This window comes from Branchiostoma lanceolatum, chromosome 1 (assembly GCF_035083965.1).
Source record: "Branchiostoma lanceolatum isolate klBraLanc5 chromosome 1, klBraLanc5.hap2, whole genome shotgun sequence".
Classification (NCBI taxonomy): domain Eukaryota; kingdom Metazoa; phylum Chordata; class Leptocardii; order Amphioxiformes; family Branchiostomatidae; genus Branchiostoma; species Branchiostoma lanceolatum.
Window position 1 is genome coordinate 6,918,617 of NC_089722.1, and position 22,330 is coordinate 6,940,946.

Genomic DNA, 22,330 nt, shown 5'->3' on the forward strand with positions numbered 1-22,330 from the left:
CTTTTAATCTAAGTATTACACGTTATCTGTAATGTTTTTGTGTACATTGCTATTTTTCGCTGACCCATATGTACTTTTCAGTGGCCGTGTTTGTATGTTAACAACAACGCAAAAAATATGCTGCGTTCGGCAAGGTTTTTTGGCCGACTTTCAGGGACGCCAGTGGCGATAAGTCAATTATTAGCCCGTTGTTTTTCCCGCCAATCAGTTTAAAAATAGTCTAGGACTTCATGTCAACAGTCTGGCTACCTCATGATTGTAGCGTGATATTGTACAGGTGCCGGGTGGAGTGACTTGGCCTTCGCCGCGGCTTTCGAATAAGAAGTAGTAGCCTTGAGAGAGAGAAAAAAAAAACCGGTGCGATGCCCTCTCGGGCGCGCGTGTTTTGAAGTCACCTGGTGGTCTGTGTGTTTACAACTTTGGCCGCGACCAATAGATTTACTCCAAAGCAAACACCAGAGGATTTGTTTGCATGCAGGCGGTTGAGAGAGCGGGGGGCATTCATTCACATGTTTACAGATTCACGGTGTCCTCAACTTTGCTCCGTTGTTGAGTGATATCTGTCCACATCGCGTCTTTTATGATCCGCCTCAGCGATAGCGCCGTGAAATGTGTACACTTTAGAGCTGTGTATTAGCAGGGGGTAATTGTTTCGGCCTTGTTCAAATGTCAAAGGGGGTTTAGAGTTGAAAAAACGCCCAGTGCTAGGTGTGAGATAGTAATGGTGGAGTGAGCTTACACATAGGTGACAATAAGCCTGTATTGAGTCACCCGATATGTTACTGTTTTATGGACTTGTGGAGAGCGCCGCCCAACCAATTTACTTTCATTGTACTGGGGACAGGCAGCTTTTGCGGTAAAATACTGTTGTATGTGGCAAGGAGGTTAAAATTTATCAAAGTTATTTTAACCTCCTTGTATTTGACAACTATAAAAACAGAGAATAAAGGTAGTCTCGCTTGAAATGAACATATTTGAGGTCGACAGATGAGATATACAGTATGTGTATTGTCATTTGGAACAAAAAAATGCCATCGTGATGAAACCTGCAGTTTAAGACCTAGCAAAGACAATATCATGATGCCTCTAAAATGCAACAACTGTCTCCAACAGTACTAAACTAAAACAAAAGGACTCAGCAATTTAGGTCTAAATGTGTATTTTTCTACTAACGTTTTCGACCCAAACACCGAACAGAGCCTCCACATTTTTCCAACAGTAGGACTTTCAACCCAGACCAAAGGTTAGCTTTACGTATACAAGTCAACCATACCACAAACACACACACAGGGTTGACCAAAACACTGCACTGGACCCGTACTGTTGACCTGTACCCAAGAGTAAACAATTCAGTGCTTATCAACTATTTGATAATCTACTAATGAAATGTCTCCCTGTCCCCATAACAAGGTCATAACAGGGCTTTGCCAGCTCTACAATAAAACAGAGCACCATACTGTACAGATGATAAACTGTAGGTTTCAAAAACCCTTCGGGAGTCCGCGCATTTCCTGAGACCAGGTTGAAACTTGTCTGACACATTTGCGACATGTTCGACCTTTTACGTTTGACCTTGTAATCCTAAGGATTTGTTGTCGGCGACAAAGCATCCCTTATTATACCTGCTACAGGTACAGGTGCACCTGTGCCATTAAAGTAAGTCATTGTTTTGCTTGTTACTTGATCCCTGCAAATTAATAGACCAAACTGCCAGCAGAAAACAAGCTGTAAAACTGAATAACTTTGAGGACTAAAAGTTTTGAGCCTCTTACACAGGAAAAGTTATTTCTTTGGAATAATTTTTTCGAAAAAGCTCTCCCACCCCAATCAACTCTTGAATCTTGAAACTTACTTCTTCTTTTTTGGAAAAAGCACCCCCACCTCAATTAAGGGAATTGACTGAATGGGCTGAATTGCCTGCATTGTCAGATCTATGGTTGAAATGTAGTGTAATGATAAAAGGTAGGGTGCACGTGTGCTGCGGCCTTGTTGTGTGTTTAGCCCACAATAGCCGCGTTATTCGGACGACGTACCCACACCACACAGATAATGTGTGGACGCAGCCTGCACGTGCCGACCAATGGTGGCCCCTTTGTCTCTGAACAGGTGATAAAGTTGGGTATTATTCTACCTATAATTGAAACTTCCTTTGTGCGCGGTAGGTGACAGGTATCTAGTGGTGTTCGGCAATATATCTCGACATGGTGGCTGCCGATTGGCTGTAATTGGTTCCCCGGCCTGATTAAATGCTTCCCTATAGTAAATAGGCCCACCGAGGTGCCATTGTTCCAAGCTTTGCATAGGGGGATCTACAATGAGACTTAAAACTGTCAGATAAGCGGACTGGCCATAGCATGGTGGTCAGGCCAGCTGCACAAATGTCAGTCTTTGGACAACTCAGTGTCTTTTAAATCTAACCCCCCATAACATTTTATGAGCCCAAACATTGGTAGCACTGGTACAATCATAGATCTGATGGGGTGAGTGTAATTCTTTGTATGGAAAAAGAAATATCAAATTAAAATCCTTATGATGTGAAAACCTGATTCGCAGGACACCAAATGTCATCAAAAACTCTACTACACGGGTGTTTTAGATATGTTGTGTAAAGTGCCAGTTGCAGGTGTAGGCTGCAAAGCTATATTGACGCCACAAGTCAAGGTTATGATTTGCTTGTTGAAGGTGTGTCTGACAACATATCATTACCTCAGCAGGTGTTGCTAAACATCCACCTTACAATCTACCTGTCTCGGTTCTGTCCTCACCTGTTCTTGCATAGGGGACTAATTGACCTGGGGTTTAATTAACGGTTAGTGCATGCATTTACACCAAAATGTTCAATGACACCATAATTACTTTCGTTTTGTGTCCTGCGTCCATGAAAAGTGGCAGTTTGGAAATAGACATCAGTAGTCCACATTTTTCACGATATCCACAGGAAATTCAATGACAGTGTAACTAACATCACCTAGCGTTCTACAAAATATGTCCAGCAAAAGACAAGCTCGAAAACTATCGGTTTCAAAAAAGCCCCAGTCGTCAGTATTTTTTGGATATCGGATTACGGTAACAAGATTATCGGTGTGTCGTTTTGTTGTCCTCACCTGTAGTCCTAACTAACATAGTCCCCAGAGGGCGCCACGTTGAATGGAACAATGGAACTGCCAGAAACGCTAACATACTGTCACCTTCAGATTTAATCGGCCCAGCGAATCATCTCATTTCTGCTTGTAACTGTCACTTGTGGCCTATTGTGTGCACATTTTGACCACCTCACTAACTTTTGTCCATGCTCTATTGTCTCCCCTCTCTGTAGCCCGCTTCCATACTGGTAGCTGCCCGTATACAGACCTAGGCATGGCCTTAATAGGCAAGTCCTCTTCCACTTATTCTGTCACTGTGTCCTTTTGAAGTTGTTGTCACTACCCTCCCTTTGTCGTTTTGTCAGTTTTAGTTGCCTCCTCCCTTGGTTTTTACTCTTCAAATCATCATATAAAACCTGACAGTAGTTTGCAATACATAGAACTGTTAAAGCTGAAGTCCTACTTGTTATACCTTTAAATCTGACATTTAGTCATCATCATTTGTGATCATTTTAACTTCTGAACTTTAGTTTCAAACATTGATGCCTGAAATAAACCCTGCTTTCTTCCACAATAGATTAATGTACATTAAGAAAACATACTTGTGGTCTTAACTTGATTTGAAATGATTTCAAATTTGACATTTAGTTATCATCATATGGGACCATTTCAACTTCTGAACATTGATGCTGGAAATAAACCCCTGCTTTCTTCCACAATAGATTAACGTACATTATTAAAGAAAACATACTTGTGGTCTTGACTTGAGTATTGGTGGCACGTGTGACAGTGCACACGATTTACAATTAGTCGTTCTAATTGACGGAACTTCCTCTCACCTGGGCAGGATACCTGGGCACTCCCATCCTGTTGCACCCACAGGTAGCAGATGCCCCTCGACCGGAAACACATACCTCTTGAGTCCAATTTGTAACACTTCACTACTTTACTTTAGCACTGGTGGGGCCGGGTCAGAACCTTCTCACCAGGTATAGCCCTAAAGCTATGGAAGTAGTTGTCACCTCAAGGCATTGCTGACGTGGTTTATGTAGGGCATCCGAGGATACGCCTAGCTGGCCCTGTGGTACACCTGGCTTGTATCATAACGTTGAAACAAACAGGTTTATTAGCTGCCTGTCATTCAAGAGGTGACTAGAAGTAAGTTATCCATCTTGCCAGACTCCCTAGAGTTTGTAAATCTGCGTACTTATACCTGTATTTACCACTGTGAGAGTTGTTTCAGGCTGTAGGAAAGAGAGCAGCATTAGAGCAAAATTTGATTCAAAAGGAGAAACAGTGTTTGGATATCCGCCACCTTGATGGAAACAAGTACAATGTCGGGGTTGCCAGTTGTCAACCCTTGGGTTGGTGAGGAAGTGTACACATACATTCAGTCGCTGCCAAAATACTGTTCACACTGAACTCATACCAAGAATTTGTCAATGGTGCGCCAGTGGAATGCCGCCACCACTGTGACCACCCCCACCTCACGGCCCTCCCACACACTTTATTGTCTCCCACAAGTATCGTACGCGCTGGGACTGTCGCACCACCACCCCGCAGTATAAAGGCCTTAATCCCATGGTGGGATGACACTAAGAAGGAAATCGATGTCCCCGCGTTGGGTTTACAGAGCGAAGGATCTGTCTTGATGACCTAAACAAACACCGCATTTGGTAAATCTGGTTTACCTAGTGCCTAACGTTCCCGATCCCATAACCCATGGGGATCAACTTGGCCCTTCCTTCTTCGTGTAAAGACAATCTATGGATTATGATGGCTAAAATACTTTACAATGAGATTATGTGTCAGTCATTACCTTCTTGAGAATGATGGATTGGCCTCTTGTCGAACGAACTTTGGAAGTTTCGGGGAATTAAAAGTTTGAAAAATCGAAAGGTCCGCCGGAAGGCAGCTTTTCGCATTAAACATTCATAGTGCTTCTGGGAAAGATGCTAAAATCATAATCCTGTCTTGGCTCTCCACTTCTTAAGAGTCTTATGTTTTATGCCACTTTGGCTAATATTCTGATATTACTGTCAGAATATGATGGATCGTTGTGACGGGAGGGGGATAAAGCATATCACTCTCCACACAAATTAGATCACTCACGCCAGCGTCGGAGGCCGAGAAGACGAGATGATAGTCTTCACGTTTTCTCATCGCTTTAAAATCGAAGGGTCTGACCCGACGACATTAATGACCTTAGACTGACAGAGTTAGATGCCAATCATGGCCTTCGAACAGGTCCGCACCGGTGTGCAACTTTGGATTTGGTGAGCCGGCATGGCCTGACAATAAACCAAAGTGACAAATCCTCTGTGCAGCAGACTAAGGCTTTAGATTTGGATTTGACAAAGATCATCATCCATAATGTGCTTATCCGTAGACATGGCATAAATAACGACCGTCGCTACAGACTTAGACAGGTGTTCTCTGAACAGGTGGGCTTTAAATCATTGAAGAATTACGACATCACCTTATTAAAGTTGATTACGTTTAGTGTAATCTACTATGATTATCTGCTTTTAAAAAGTAGGGTTTATCATTCCTCGAATTTTAGACTAGTAGAACAAAAATGCCGCAAGTGACTGTGACAATCTTGCAACCAAAATGATGTTGCTTTTTTTTTGGTCTGAGGATGACCACCTATGTTGGTACATAGTCCCACTGAGTGCAGGTCATGCAATGTACCTATTAGGCTCAACTGCAGCAGCTGTGTGGCTTAAAGGCTCATCTTCACAATGGGGATAGAAAGCGGGATTTCCTCGGGCCTTGAAGTTTCTGAAGCTCCGCATGCAGAGTTTTGACAGGACCCTCATCGTGGATTACCCGCCCTTCTTTTGGGCGATGATGGATGGACGGGTGTGCGGATCATGTTATCCTCTACACTTCCTAATCGACTTACTCAAACCCCTGCAAAACAGTAACTGTAACCTCTGCCTCACAGTGTTATTATCGAACAACGACAATTTCTGGACATTTTAAGGCCATTTTCCACTCAAATTTGGTCCCCGGAGACACAGAGGTTGTCTCCTACAACAGGATGTTTAAAAGGACAATTTCTGGACTTTTTAAAGGTTGTTACAGCCTTTTTTCTCTCAAGTTAGGTCCCCAGAGACGCAGAGGTTGTCTCCTACAAAAGCATGTTTGTCATTTTGCCGAGACCCGTCCACCTGTCCCATTTTGTGGTTATTGCTGCTCAGACCGAGCGAGGCGCAGAGACGCTACCAGAGCGGGGACTGTGACAAACCAGCTGTTGTCATCGGCATCGATTATTCAGCATCTTCTGAACTTACCCCCATTCATTACCCAATTTATTGTCAGCTAAGACAGGGTGGAAAGGTTTCCCCTAGGGTTAATGTGGGGTAGACAGGTAGTTAGGACCGCCAGGACTTGCCTGCTGCTGCGGCTTGTAAAAATGAGCATCAGGCGGGGTTACTGACAGCTCGAAACCTCGGCAGACTCGCGCTGTCCGCCATCCTGACGCCAACCTCGCCGCAATGGCGTCCTTGGGTTATGGTCACGCGAACACGTACGTGCAACCAACGCCGCACATCCATTGTGCAGCCAAGATGGAAGGTGCGGTGTCTGGGTGACCACTGACGGGTGGGCGCTCCAACCTCCAAACCAATTTCAGGCCAAATCACTCTGTCTCTCCTCCCAGCAATATTTCATGAGGAGATCATGACAGCCATTGTTTGAGACGAGGCAACGCCATTGTCTTTCTATATTGATCGTCTGATACAATGACATTACCTTTGCCAAAGATATAACAAAAAAGTCTTTATATAAATGTGTCTGATGGTTGAAATGGTGACAGTTTGTCCCCCATCTTGACACTTTGGATCTGTCAATCAACGCGGAGGTAACCATAGGTTTAGGTGGGATCAACTGAGGATAAGGGGTTTGATTGACTGGCGGGCCGTGCTGTTACAAAGTCAAATGAAGGATGATACATTTTTGAATGTACAAAAGATAGGAACCTGAAAATCATTTTTTCCCTTCATTAAAGCAGCATGTCACAGCAATTGAAGCTACAAAAATTGGCAAGGATTTCTGCACACACAAATCATTCACTGCACAAATTCTAAAGCTAATTTAGCTGATTTTCTTGTGTCATACCTTAAACCCTTGCTCCTGAAACTTTTTTCAACAGTATGAATTATAAATGGCAAAACGAACAGGAGAAAAAAGTAAGTTGACTTGGAGGCAGGCGTAACTTTCTCGCAACCCCTCAATGACACTTGAAGTCTTGCATGCACTTATAATTTTTGGCTATCATTGAGTAGACTACCACCTTGTTTCTATGGGAGACAACTTAAGAGAAAAATAAATTCACACAGAAAAAATTAGCCATGTAACTTTGAGTCACTCTTTGCAATCAGCATTTAAGCTGTCACTGCAATCTGCCAACGGATCTGTCACGTAGCACTGGCATGAGAAGCTCGGCAGTGCCGCCTCGCCACTCATCATAATCAGCACGGCTGGGGAATCACGTCTGCTCGCAGATATCATCAGTACATCGCATGATGTGAACATAATGTGATTTCTGCAGCCCTTTCAACCCTGGGCCTGGGAAGACCTTGTGTGAGTAACACAATGTAGGGAGCTTAGCGTTTCGTCGTTGGTGTGATCACTGATTCGGTTGGGCAGCCTCGCGTGAGGAATCAAAATGGGGGTCTCTGTCGAAGCTCTCCTCGGGCTGCCGGTGGCGGGACTTTTGGTCGCATCGCGTGTAGCTGGGGCGGACCGATTCTGACAGGCAGACACGGGCAAACATAATAAATTGTGGTAGATATGGATGGTGATTGTCACAGAACACATGCCTATAGTTTGTCATAACTGCATATCCACCGCTTTATGAAATTATGTCAGCACTCAAATGGGGGGTCACATGTGTCAGGGTGGGAATCAATGCTAATCAGATTCCCAAATATATGGATATATCATATTTTCGGTCACCCCTTCCTGTGAAAGTTGCCATTTCCGTGTGTCCCACGTCAAAAGTTTTTCATAACTGGGTGTTTAAAGGCTCCCTTGGGACCCCTTTTCGAATTAAGGCGCGTTCGGAGCGATGAAGTTGGTTACTTCCGCACCGCAGGTATCACTCCTCCGCCAAGGGCAGGACAGCCTTTCAATCACCAGTCCATCAAACTCCAACAAAAATGTAAAATAACTTCCAAACAAGATTAACCAGCCAGCGTAAAAGCAGGTCCGTGGTGTCAAATTACCCATGTCGCACACAACATTGTCCGATGTTCCGCCTATCATCCTGACCAGATATTGATCCCTGATCCGATTTGGGATCTATTTCTGGTGCAAATTTTCTTGAAAAGACTTGACTCCAAGTTCAGCTTAAGGCTTTTCCACCGTGCTAACCTCCAAGCCGAGAAGACGGATTGGCTTGGTTATTGAATCATTCCTTGTGAATTATGTATAGATGGAATATAATGGTAGTGGGCAAAAGTCACACACTCCAAGAACAGAGGCATGGTGTACAGTGAATATTTCATTTATATTCTGCATGTATTTTATCCAAACAAGACTGTGCTAATTGAGTCATTTTTTACAGTAAGTAATAATTTTCCTGATGTCGTTACTTTTGTCAGTCATTGACTAATGTCAGAAGAGTACATGTCATCTGTGTTATGAAAAATGGCACTTATGTGTCATTTGTTTTGATTATAGTGCACTCACTCACAAATAAAATTTGCCTACTTACCCGTCCTCACCCACGGATGGAGAAATGTGAATCTAGACCAATAATACATTTAATAACTGGGCGCATTATGAAGTTAAAGTTGTTACGGGCGTGAGAGTACCTCCCGGCTCTTATGGACATGCCGCGACATTTGACACCAAGTCATGGAACATGTCAAGAGGAATATGTCTCATGTGCGACAGAAAGCGAAACTTTACAGAAAGCGATACGTTACAATCACGATATCGATCGCTCAATTCAACTCCGCAGAACTTTTCCTCAGAAATGCGCTGGCGGCCCTAAATTCACTTAGAAATCATAAAATTTATGACAAAAAAGGCTGCACCGTGCGTTTAGAAAGTACATATATCAGACATGGTATTCAAGCATCAGATTAGTTCTTATACAAAAGCTGGTAACTCAAACAAAAATGATATTCTTTTCAGTCCAGTCCTCAGCAATTATTTCTTTTTGTGAGAGATTTGGTACTTGGCAATATTCTATAAAGTTTAATGTATAATAACAAGGCAATAATGTATTGAGTGACAGAATGTTGTAACCTTTGATTGTTTATATAAAACACATTGAGGACGATGAACTAATGAGGAACATCTATTTTCTTCAGGGCACCGACAGAAGCTAGAAGAACAGAAGCACGCGCTGTCCTTCTCCGAACGTCTGAGTGAGCTGGGTTTGGAGCGACTCCGACACAGCCACATCGCCCAGCCGCTTCCTCCTGCCATCCGCACTCCACTCATAGAGGCGCCGCCCGGTCACCATCCGCCGCCTTCAGCGTACACACCCGGAAACCCGCAGATTCAAGCCACACAAGGTTTGTCCATGTTTTTAAATACACAGAACATTAAAAATGCAAGCCACTTTAAACTTGGAACAACAGACATTTTGATGTTGAGGATTCAGATTCAAGCCCCACAAGGTTGATCAATGTTTTTACGACACTGAACATTAAAAAAATACAGGCCACTTTAAACTTGAAAATTAACAACAACTGACATGTTGATAATGAGGTTTAAGATTCAAGCCACACAAGGTCGGACAATGTTTACGAGGACATAGAACATAGAATTTAAAAAGTACTTGACATTTCAAACTTGGAAAGAAAAAAGTGTTGATTTTGAGAAATTTTTAGGGTAAAGATACAAGCATATTATACTTCGTGGTTCACTTAGATATGGGGGTTGAAGCTCGCAACCTACACATATAACTGTAAACAGCATAATCAGGAGGCTTTCCCAGAAATCGGGAAGATTTTACCCGGAATCACCCCGGGATAGTCGGCTTTAGCTCACACACCTTTTCTATTGTTAGCAAGAATGTCATCAGTGAAGATTACAGAGGTTGGGTGGAGTTCACATAGTTGTGGCCAGGTAAACACGGTTAATGCTCTACTGAACTCATTGTGGTTTACCGGGGAGTTAACCGAAGAAGCGTATACTGCTTCAGGGAAGGTTTACGGTGGGAAGGCAACACTAGAAGTGAACGATACGTGTGACTTCGGCAGTAAATGGTCAGGGCTTCCCTGAGGCAAAGACCCAAGCTTTTTCTGCAATAACTGAGGCTTAACTGGCTGCTGCAAGAAAAAGACTTTGGCTTAACTTGGCTTTTATTGTCATTGTTAAAGAGGTGAAGTCTAAGAAAACAACTAGCACCTTTCCAGTTTAATAACTAGCTTCCTTTTCAAACCTAATATTCCTTCTTTTTGATTGGCCATCTGAGGGTTAAACTGGCCAGGTTAAAGTCGACATTGAAAATATGAGACACCTGCTTTGGTGCAATACAGTCTGAAGCTGTCCCAAACAATGGAAACAATAAGCACTACGTGTGTGCATGAACGTGACTTCCTGTGGGAGTGTCCAGTACATTTCACAGTTCGTTCAAGAACAAAAGAGGTTTCCAGGTTGATGTATAAGGACTTGTGGTATACGCTAAACAACTTAAGCGGGCGGAAAAGAATGTCAAGTAATTGTTCTTGAGGAATGCTCAAACAAGCTTCTTCAACATTCCTCACGATCCTGGCATTGTTGAAGGAAAAAAAAGAAAACATTGTCATCTTCCTTCCTTAGCTTTCCTTAAAAACAAAAGTCCCAAAAGATAAGTCACGAAATTCAACTTTCCACACGACATTCATCCCTTGACTATTTCCATTAAAATATACAAGATCCTGGTTTTCAGGGCATGTGAGTAATTTTTTTTCTAATAACCGTGACCACACTTTTGAGGGGGATTTTGGCAATGCTCCAGCATTAAGACAGGTAGTACACAAATTCTTGAAGGGTTGGGTTCAATTCTGCTATCTAAGGAATGAGGAGAATCCTCCTAGTGTCAAAGGAATGCAGGACGGAGGGATGGGGAAGGATTAATGGCATTTTCAGCCACCATAGATTTACAACAAAGGAATGTTCATCCCTTGGTATAAGGAAGTGCATGTTTCCATTTACAGAGGGACAGAACGTGGTATGGCCCCAATAATAACAGATCACTGGCAAGATAGCCTAGTTTAATGGTTAATGAATGATAAGGAAATGTCCAATGAGGTTTCCAAATTTGGATGGTAACAAAGGAACTCTAACCTGAGTATCCATTTATACAATTAGGAATTGTGTTTCACATTTCTTTGGGGAAGGCATGAGTTCCAAAACAATCTAATCTTTTGGCATGTATTGGATTTTGCGCTACACAATTACTGTAATTAATGTCTTGAGGTTTACCAAACATCGTTGTGCACACAAATACGAGGATCTTTAATGTTTATCCATGAATGAAAAGTAGCAACTCGATAGAGAAACAGAGGGCCCCTGTAGTGCTCTTGTCAAAAGGCCAAAGTCTGACATCAGGTGACTCCAATGGACGGGTGCCAATCAGGAACTGCATACACGGAGGAAAAACAAATTGTTGGTCTCCTTCCAAGTTTCCACAGAACAAACACAATCTAGAACCTAGTTACCAAGTGTTGTGCGGTACACAGCCCGGCGGTATGGCAACATCGTTGAAAAGATTATCGTTCCTGCGTATTAAGTGTCGGCGGACCTCAAAACGCCAAAACGTGCACAGGTGAAACACCGCCATTGTTTTCTTATCGGTTGTGTGCGACATGCTGAGCCGCCTCGTTGTAACCACAACACAGGGACTTTATCTCCTGGTCGGGAACAGCCCGGCTATGTGATACCTTTTGTTTGTATTGCTGCCCACAAAAGGCTCTTGAGGTGGTCATGTTTTCCCTGATCCCATTGTTTGAACATGGGCGGGCGAGGTGTTTGTTCTCAGCACCGGCTTGGCCTTGGTACAGATCTGGAGATTTCCATCCCAATGGAATGTTGTTGTCTTCCAGGTTCTGACAGGACGAGGGTCTTTATGGGGGTTTCTGGGTAACTTTTGTCTACTTATATTTGGACTTCAGAAAAACAAAGGTACAAAATACATTAAATGACAATCATCAACTTGGACATCTAACGTAAGAATCCAAGATAATCACAAATTCCTAATGGAGATCCACCCCCACAAAAAGTCATGAAAAAAATCTATTCACAACTTATTAAGTTATCTTATCCACAAATAAGCCAACACCTTGACAGCAGTAAATAAGTCATAAATAGATATCCCGATACACCATACAGACCCCCAACCTGTCGTCACTGCCAAGGTTTTCCAGCTTCTGTTCAAAACAAACAAACATCCAGCTGGCGTCCATGGTGGAGCCAGATGGTGACCTTAGGTGATCAAAACAAGAAGGTTAACCGACAAACAGCCATCCTCAATGCCAACCAAAACTCCTACCCACTTATTTCTGTAAACACATTGTGACACATGTCCATCACCCTCGCTGTCAGTTTTGACAAATGCGATCAGATTTTCTCTCATTGACATTGATATGTCAATAATCTGGTGTCAATCATCTGCTGTTCTTGAACCTCTTCTTAAGGTGCATTCTTGCTGAGATTGTGACATATCCGTGGACAAGGCTGCCGTTGCAATCTCCTTACCGTACACTAAGCCTATATCAGACTCCCAGACTAAAGGTTATCACGAAGAGGAGCAGGGGCAATTTCCAGTGTCAGGGTCGTGGCTAACGCTCAAGGGCACAGACCTGGGGGCACGTGTGCCACTTTCATACAGAAGTTACCACTCGATATCTCAATTAGCGAGGACTATCTGATACGCCAGGGGAAGAATGATGTGTCTACAGTTATCCGACACAATAAATGTAACAGGAAGTTGATGACCGTAATAGGACGGGTTATCTCGTTGACTCGGCATCGCTAGACGTAGACGGGGTAGCGGGTATCGCGACCCCCAATCTGACCTTGTGATGTGATTGATCGGCTTTTGATTGATGTGTCTAATCTCCTCATTTCTCTTATCTTGTCCCTGCAGATGGAGCGTCCCGGTCGCCACCTTCGTCCTGGCCGTACCAGCCGTACCAGCCGTTCATGGGCGCACCCATGCCGCCGCCCGCCATGCCACCTCACACGACGGCCGCGGCGACCATCGAGCGGATTTCCCCGGAGATGGCCGGGCGCCTCCCGACGACCATGCCTGAGGTCATCACCCAGAGGTTTCCTGGCGACATTCCGCTCCGCTTCCCGGCCGACTCGCAGTTCTCGTACCCGGACCTGCGGTTCTCCGACCCGAGACTCTCGGACCCCAGACTTCTGTACCCGGCGGCGGGAGCAACCGGGTTCACGGCCTACAGCAGCGGCCCCACCACCACCATGTCCATGCTGCCCACTAGCCTCACCAGCCCCCGGTACCTCCCCATGTCCCCTCCAGGCTTCCCCACCCTCACAAGTGCCCCGGGCGGATTCGTTGCCAGCCCAAACTCCCCTCCCCGGCAGCTCGGGAACTACTCCCCCGGCTCCCCTCCCTACGGCATCTACCACCACCTCTACGGCGGGTCGTACCAGTACCCCATGCTCCCAGGGGGCAGCGGTACACCGCAGGGGCCTAGGGAACCCAGCATTCTCGCTCCCACGACCAATTCTCAGACTCAAAACAAGCCGCATGTGTTGCCAGCGCAGGAAAAGGAGGCGAGCAGCCAACCGGGTAGCGGTAACCATGGAAACAGACAGCAAGACGAGCAGATGGACACCCAGCCAGGGGGGTCACCAGAAAAGCGAGAGACAGTCTGGCGTCCGTACTAATTCTGTCATCGCACGTCCAAAATTGAATTCTCTGACCAAATGATTCCATAAAGCCACATGGCGCCAAGAGGGAATTCGAATGTCCTTTTTTTTTATCGTTGTGCAAAAACCATTTGAGAGTATTATGCCATGGGCAAAACTGTACAGAGCTACCGTATTTATAAAGGCACAAGATTGGTGGACAGTATAGCACTCGTATCAATGACAAGTACATGGGTGTCAGTCAAGGCAAACTGTCTTTAGCGTAAGATTACAAGAGAGGCTAGTATCCTCTCTACTGTCATATGTCAGTCTGTCGTGTACAGTGTACCAAATAATTATAGCCTCTAAAGCCGTGATGCTTTAGAACAAGATACTGATCAGAAATTTGGAGGCAGAGAATTTATCGTGTTGTCGTTTTCAATCATCAAATGATTTGTCGAAGACCAAACTGATGTGTGTATGTGTGATTCCTAGACAAAGAAGTAGGGTGTAGGGAGAAAGTATAGGTGCATAGAAAGTATCATCATTCATTGTCACTTATAATTGAGTTGTCACTGTCAATAGTAATTATACAAAATTAATGCACAATACTGGTTAAGTGTCACTAATTACTCAGTAATTGATGTGATTTGGAACTGACATATTGGGGTAACCTCTTTCACTCTTCACATTAACATATTAAAATCTTATCTATTTCATGTAACAAGATAATTAAGTGTCCATCCCATAGGAGCTCATTGGAAAAACACTGATCAAAACAATGAAGTTGTTGCAGAGTGAGTGGACTTTGGACGGTTGAGAGTAAGACTGTTTGTCTCGTCCTCTAGATCAAAGCTTGTTTTCTAACCGGTAGAACAGTCTTTGTTTTATCTGAGATAATTTTGTTATCAGTTGAAATGTTTACAGATTCAGACAATGCATGCTTTCACTGAGCACTGAGTGGTAGCTACTTTACAAATGCAGTAAACAAATCCATGTTTTGAGTGTAGACATGCTTTGAAAAGTCAATGAGAATAAGATGTATCAATGGCCTAACCAAAAACTGGTAAGTGCTAAGATCAAATGCTGTGATATCAAAAAAAGAGAAATAACATAAAGTAGACAGACATGTGCATCATAAGCTTGTTTTAAAGTATGACATACATAAATATGAACATCTATCAGTAGGTTTTGTGACTGTCATAGTTAAATGGAGAATTACTTTGAATTCTAAGTAATATAGAAATCCACTAGATTTAGATGTTATTGCAGTGTTGTATGGTTTCTTTACTGTATCACTTGATCATACTAACAGCATTATACTAAAAATGACTGTCTCTTAAAGTGTGTCTGTATTTTCTTTACTCATCAAACATACATTAAAGCTATTGGTGTGTGCGTGTTATTAAGGAAGAGCACATTCCACTGTTGCATTACCACTTCCTTCATACCAACCTTACCACCCCTAACTCTGTAAATACTGTGGTCCACTCACCATATATTCAGACTGAACCAAACTATCTAGAGGGGGTTCATGTTGAACAAATATTATGTGGCAACGCATCAATGCAATGGGTGAATGTGTCAGATGGTCTGGTCCGTCTTTGTGCAATCTTTCCTTATTCCTTTGACTTATGTTTCAAGATGTCTTTAGTACTTAAGGAACCACATCACAGTATGCTTCAAGATGCTGGTTTCACTACTGTCTTTTCTAGTAGACCAACTCGCTGTACCAACAATATCTTGGGTGACATAGAAAGTTAAAACTGCTGTATAGTGCACAAAAACCTGTAGGAGAGCTGCATGATGTAAACTTGTATGTTTAACCGATACAGACACATGTACGTTATGGTGTACTTGCATATCTTATGTTTGTTGCTAGAAAGAGAGACAAAGCTTTAAGATATTTTGTATTCGTTTTTCGTTTGCAGTAGAGTCAGAATTGTTTGACCTTCTCAGAATAAAACAAAAGAATATGTATACTATGAATTGTGTTTTCATCTGTTTCATCTTATTTCTTTCACATCTCAAGGTTGGAAGTATATAAGTCTGCTGTGATTTCTATTAGCCTGGACTCCCTGAAGTCTATCCAATTCTAACTCCAGTGTGCTCGGTTGATTGCTTTCCTGCAGAATATATGGTTTGGCTACTCTGGCACCTGTAAATAGACCATTTGAAATATAAGTGAGAGCTCTGATCAGCTCAGATTTCCACGGTCTTCTGTTACAGCAATGGAAACAGGGATCAAACAGTCATTTGGAATTTCCATCCCTCTTACACTGCTTCTGAGAAAAAATATATTCAATACCTGAAACGATAAATGAAGCAAGGGCCTGAAATATCTAAACAGGGACGAGTGCCTCACTATTCTGTGTAAGAAAGCTAGCCTCCACCAGGCCTTTCTACGGGGGGTAAGGGATCGTAAAATTCAGCAAAAAGGGAATAATTGGCCAGGAAAGTCAGCCCACGGTAAGGTTAACATCCCCCCTCGAAGATGGAACCCTCTGGTGGCTAAACCCTCCTGGCAAATATTCTCCCTATAGCTGGCGTGGTTATATAATAAGTCTGGTAGAGATTATAAGAAAGCTACGTATCAGATGAGCATACTGGAGCTAGATAGAATATGATGCATTCTAGACAGAAAATACGGAAAATCTGGGAATTCAAGAAAGTCAAACAAAAAAAGGGCCCGTCTTGAGATAACAAGTCACCTTAAGACAAAGTGTACCTTAAGGATTACCACGTCAGGGCACCTGTTTCTTTGGAAACCTCAGCATCTTGTTTACATCAATATTTACCAAACAGTACGTTGTTTGTCACTAATGAGACAATACCAATGGAACCACACAATTGTGTGCTTTTTCTTGGAAATAGAAGATAACGTGACCAAGGCTTGTCCTGATTTTAAGCTGCAAACTTAAGGAGCCTTTGTAGAAAGCCTCTCACATTATAATCCACAGTCAAGGACCATAAACCCAGATAGAACAAGTCCAAAGAAGGCAAACTTTATATTATGATGTAGAATATGGTTAAAATCAAATGTTAAGTATAGGGAAAATGCAGTCCATGATGATTCATTTTTGCTGTAGGGACGAAATGAGTGTTTGCTGTGTTTTTTTGTTCAGTAAAGGAGTTAGACGGGCAGAGGACAAACTGAGCGTCTTCACGGTGGTTTTAAGTTCCTGGTGAAGAGGTTACCATGAAAACTGCAAACATCAAACCACAGCAAACTTAGAGGTACATTTTCAGTATTCTCCTAAATCTGCTCTACTACAAAAAAAGAGACCAAAGCATGAAAATTGCTAGCAGTACACAATCATCAATGACATACTGAGACAAAAAATAGTGTATCTAAACCACTGATTTCTCCATCAAGCCATTTGAAGGCGGTGCTTCTTGGAGGCAAGAAAGATAACAGGCAGAGTAAACTATCTTGTATTGACTGGGCCGCAAAACATCAGAGGAAGGGAGTCTAAATATTGACACCTGTCCATTGTGCATTGTTTCTGATGCTGTCACCATAGACCAGTGGTTACACCTGCACTTTCTACAGGTGCATGTAATCGCTCAATGGGCTGCAGGTAAATCATTTTAAAGGAGCCAAAAGCAAGTTCAGAATGTTAGAAGTCAGATTTCAAACTCAGTTTTCTAGTTCTCTCTACATATATACATACTACTAGTATTAGTAAGTTTACACCATCCCATTGTATATCGACCTTCTTGGAGCAAATATACCATGTTGTTGTGTGGTGGGAACTCATTTAAAATATGGGCACTGATTTTTTGGTGGTTCTAATATATAAAGGACTCTTCCTGCAGCTTGTTTCTGTGCTCTTTTCAAATGCCCGAAGTATAGAATCTTGATAGAAATGTGCTACATGAGCAAGTAAATGTTAATATCATACAGATTGCCATTTCCAGAATATTTCCAGTTTTGACGTTCTGAAATTACCTTGGGCTTTTTTAATATAGGGATATGAAATAAACTGCAAACAGTTGTTGTCCTCTTTCAAGTTCAACTGCCTCTGCATCTGTTGGCAACTGCCATTCGAGGAGCTCCAAAAATAGAATGATTTTTAAAAAGAAACTCATAAACTTGTGACAACAGCATGCGATTGATTCTTCTATTCTTGGATAGTAATGTTGTTTTGGCATCTATAACTCAAATCAGTTAGCCAAGGACATGCACTCTGACACACTCCCAACAATCACCATACTGAGTAGTAAATAATAAAAGGCATTCAAATAACACATTGGGCAGAAGCTATATTGTATTGGTAGAGACCATTGTCCGTTAAAGTCATAGGAACATGTTTTGTGAGTTTCAGATAGCTTATAAAAAATAGTTTAAACAGTTCCATTTTTGGACAATGAAGTATAGATGGATATTTACTGACAGAATAATTGGTCAATAAACAAGTTATCATATTTGTGTCAATTCAAAAGGCTTATACGCCTTCATATTTGCTGGCATTTTCTTTCGTGAGTCGTGCAAGAATGGTCCAATACACATGTTACTCACAGGTGTGGCTGATTGTTTTGATGAAGAACCCAAGTTGTAAATCACCTGAGTCAGCGGTTCCTACACCTGCAGGATATCATGTAGTACTGTAATTCTTGTTTCTTTCACTGTAACTTTATGTTTACTGTTTTCACAATCACCTCTGTACCGGGAACTCATCATCACTGTAAAAAAACATGATGTTATTACTTATGATTCCTTCACACGTCCTGTTTCTAAATCACTTGCTGCCACCGTTAAGTTAAAGTTCAGCAAAAATGTCAATTTTCCTTACACTGTGAAATTTTGCTACCGTGAAGATAAAGTGAATTACCGTATTTGGCTGAGGTCCAAATTGTACCCTAAGCTAGGGAAGCACCTGAGCAAATTTGAGGAAACCTTTTCATGAAGGACGTGCTACGTGAACAAACAGAACGACAGAACTACAAGGAAATGCCAAGAAAGGAAGTATGGTGGGTAATTATATATTCCTATAATGTCTATCACAAGAGAGGAAGTAACGGTAAACATGTGCAAACGAATTTGCTGACAAATTAGACTTTGATATAGTCTTTAAGTGTAATATTACAGTGAAATTTTGATATTTAGTAGGTAGACGTCAAATAAGAGAATTCCAAAATTGTTCTTTTTCAATATTGACCAGTCAACCAACCAACCAACCAACCAACCAACCAACCAACCAACCAGTTAACCCACCAACCAACCAACCAACCAACCAACCAACCAACCAACCAACCAACCACATATCCATCCAACCAGCTGACACAATTCAGACTTTATTAATCCGAATACAGATTCTTAGCATTTAATTTTCTTTTTCCTTTAAACGGCATTTACACATTTTCATCTTTCATTTTCACCAGAAATTCACAATTGTTAGAAAATCCCAAATAACACCATTTGCCATTTTTCACAATAAACAGCTTAAATCTGTTTACATTTCATATATTTGGTTACAATACGACAGAATCATATCAGGAACGCACAAATTGCAAGGTTTATATCGAGCCATCATCATCATTGTTATCTTAGTAAAACATGTATAACAGCTGACGCAGCTGGCATTGGAATAACAGTGAGTCTTGACTTGCAAAATGCTGATTTTCAAGTACATGTCTTTGAACATACATGTATAACAAACTTTTCTTCAGCAGATTCCTAAAAAAACAATTAACAAAACTTGTCAAATCACACTACTAAAATGTGACTGTCATATTAGAAAAAAAAAAACTCTTGAGAACAAAAATAAAAACACATCTTTTGTGTGTTTCGCAGACTATGTGGGTTCATCAAAACCAGAATTCACCTCTGAAAGGTCACTATATTGTGTATGAAGCCAATACGACCTTCACAAAAATAACTGCCATAATTGCATCTCCTAGTATCATTGGTTCGAGCAGGGCCATGTCCTCCCCTATCAATGAGAAGGCTATAATTTAAGGACATATGAAGTGTACCAGAACCTACAATTATCTACGTGTCTAATTCCATACAGCATAATGGGAAGAAGACTGCACATTGATCACATTTCATGAAATGGAAAATGGATGAAATCAGTTGGAAGGACACTGCTATTGGTGGAGTATGACTGTTTGATACAGCTAATCTTATACCTAAATTGCAACAAGGTCGCAGCCAGGCTATAGAAAACAAAGGAAAGTATGGAAAGTATAATCTGGAATGGAAAAAAAAGCTGAAATAGAAATACCTTCAACCTAAAACCTATGCAAATGTTTTACCAGCTCAACAAAAAGAGAAACTTTTAGTAACAAAGTTATCATATATTCCATATTGCACCTACCAAAAGCATAATGTTTATTTCAAATTATAAGCATTCACCAAATAAATTTATCTATACATAGCCATAAAATCTGAGTACTACTTTTTTGCTTCCTTAAAGTTTATATTATGCATATTTAATTTCCAATAGCAATAACTCTTTGATAGCCGCACCAAAATATACAATCATTCAACAAAGCTCTAATAGGACGGTACAATATAAATCAATGTTTGAATATCGTTCTTGCCCGTATTTCTAAATAGGGGAGCACTTCAAAGCTACAGCTTTCTCCCAATATGTCATCTTCACATCTGGAAACGAAACTGCTGCAGTTTCTGAATTCTACACGGCATAAAACTTTGTAATCAGCATCCAGACTTTTGAAAAGTTTTATGAGAATGTTCTTCTTGGTTTCCAATCATTCCTGTTTCCGTTTGACATAAATATCTGTCATAAAACATGTCCAAATGTTACTTCCTACGCTTTCGAGGGATGTCAGAAGTTTGAGATGCCCCCAGGACCATGCCCACCAGTTCCCCATTGTCAATGTTTTGACGCCCTGATCTGGTGGTTGGTAATTGGGGGTGATATTTGCCCGAACACAAAACAGCGGACAAAAACACCCTCATGCGGGGTACCTCCACTTTTGTCAAGGATTATCGATTTCCTGGCACGGGCGCCAATGGATGATTAATACGCCCTCCTCTCCAAATCATAAAGGAACGGTCGCTTTTTATGACTTCACGATTTCACCCCTTTTATCGGAAACACCGGGTGGATTTGGCGGCGGTTCCGTGATGCCGTGTTCATAAACGATTCTGAAAACTTTTGTGCCGTTCGTCTGGTATCAATTTATAATGAAACCAGCTGTATATTTACCAATTCCCTGTCAATACGTGATGACAATTTGCGGTCCCCCGAAAGTGCGAAATGGAACGAAATGGAACGAAATGGAACGAAATGGAACGAAATGGAACGAAATGGAACGAAATGGAACGAAATGGAACGAAATGGAACGAAATGGAACGAAATGGAACGAAATGGAACGAAATGGAACGAAATGGAACGAAATGGAACGAAATGGAACGAAATGGAACGAACTAAAACAACATATGTAACATTATGAAATTAAATACCAGTAGATAGCGAATTATTAGGGGTAGACCGGAACAGGAAGCATTTTAAATACAGAAGTGAGTGGTAAATACATAATATAACGTGTTTTATTTCTTGAATTGATGTAATAATATTAAATACAACGTTTTTGTCGCGTTTGTGTGGCTAGATTCTTCCCTGAAAATGGAGACGCCGCGAGCAAAGAGATCCGCCTCTCTTGCTTGTGTACCAACGATCTGCAAATGAACTGCTGCAAATAGCAGGGAAAACAAGCAAACGGAAATAGTATTGCAGAAGTTGATGGTAATATTGCATCTCCAAGAGGGCACGAGGCAAGCGTAATCTTATTATGTATACAGCTAGCGTGTTTGCGTGTTGTGTGAACCGTGAAATACATGCATTGCTCGTTCACACCCTCCCTTTGTTTTGTCGTGAACAAGGAAGCATAAATGTCTCCAGGGGACTCCACGTCCGTGTTTGAATGGAGTGTGAAATGTGTGAAATGTGTGACGCGCCGCAGAGCTTCATTTAAATATCATTAACGGAGGGGTCCATTCAGGGGTCAGGGGTCTGACTTTAAGCCGAACAATTGGAAAGATATGCATATGCTACGTACCAGTTATGGACTAAAACCGTATTTGAATAAATGGAAAGTCGGGGTTTGATTCAACCTGTCGGCAGCACACCCACAGTTCCGTCGCGCTGGCAACAATGCCGGTTTATTTGTATGCGGGGCTCCATTTGGGGGAGAGATTTATAGATAATAAAATAACGCTTGCCTCATGCCCTCTTGGTGAATTATGAGATGCACTGTTACCACCAACTGTATAATCTAGTCCTAACTTCGATACTCAGTTCCGTTTGCTTGTTTTCCCTGCTATTTGCAGCAGTTCATTTGCAGATCGTTGGTACACAAGGAAGAGCGGCGGATATCTTTGCAAGCGGCGCTTCCATTTTCAAGGAAGAATCTAGTCACACAAACGCGACAAAAATGTTGTATCTAAT

At 42.0% G+C, this 22,330-nt stretch overlaps 1 protein-coding gene across 6 annotated transcripts in view; it reads left to right on the plus strand.

Moving 5' to 3' along the window:
- The window catches only part of LOC136432358 (runt-related transcription factor 1-like), a 76,803-nt gene extending 60,907 nt beyond the window's left edge, over positions 1-15,896 (plus strand). For 5 of the 6 annotated variants that reach the window (XM_066423944.1, XM_066423860.1, XM_066424023.1 and 2 more), the window contains 3 exons: positions 3,317-3,370; positions 9,413-9,619; positions 13,180-15,896. In XM_066423944.1, the coding sequence (XP_066280041.1) occupies positions 3,317-3,370; positions 9,413-9,619; positions 13,180-13,946 (1,028 nt within the window). In that variant the 3' untranslated portion in view covers positions 13,947-15,896. The remainder of the gene's footprint in view (positions 1-3,316; positions 3,371-9,412; positions 9,620-13,179) is intronic. The other variant, XM_066423691.1, reaches the window with a different exon arrangement.
- The last annotated feature ends 6,434 nt before the right edge of the window (positions 15,897-22,330 follow it).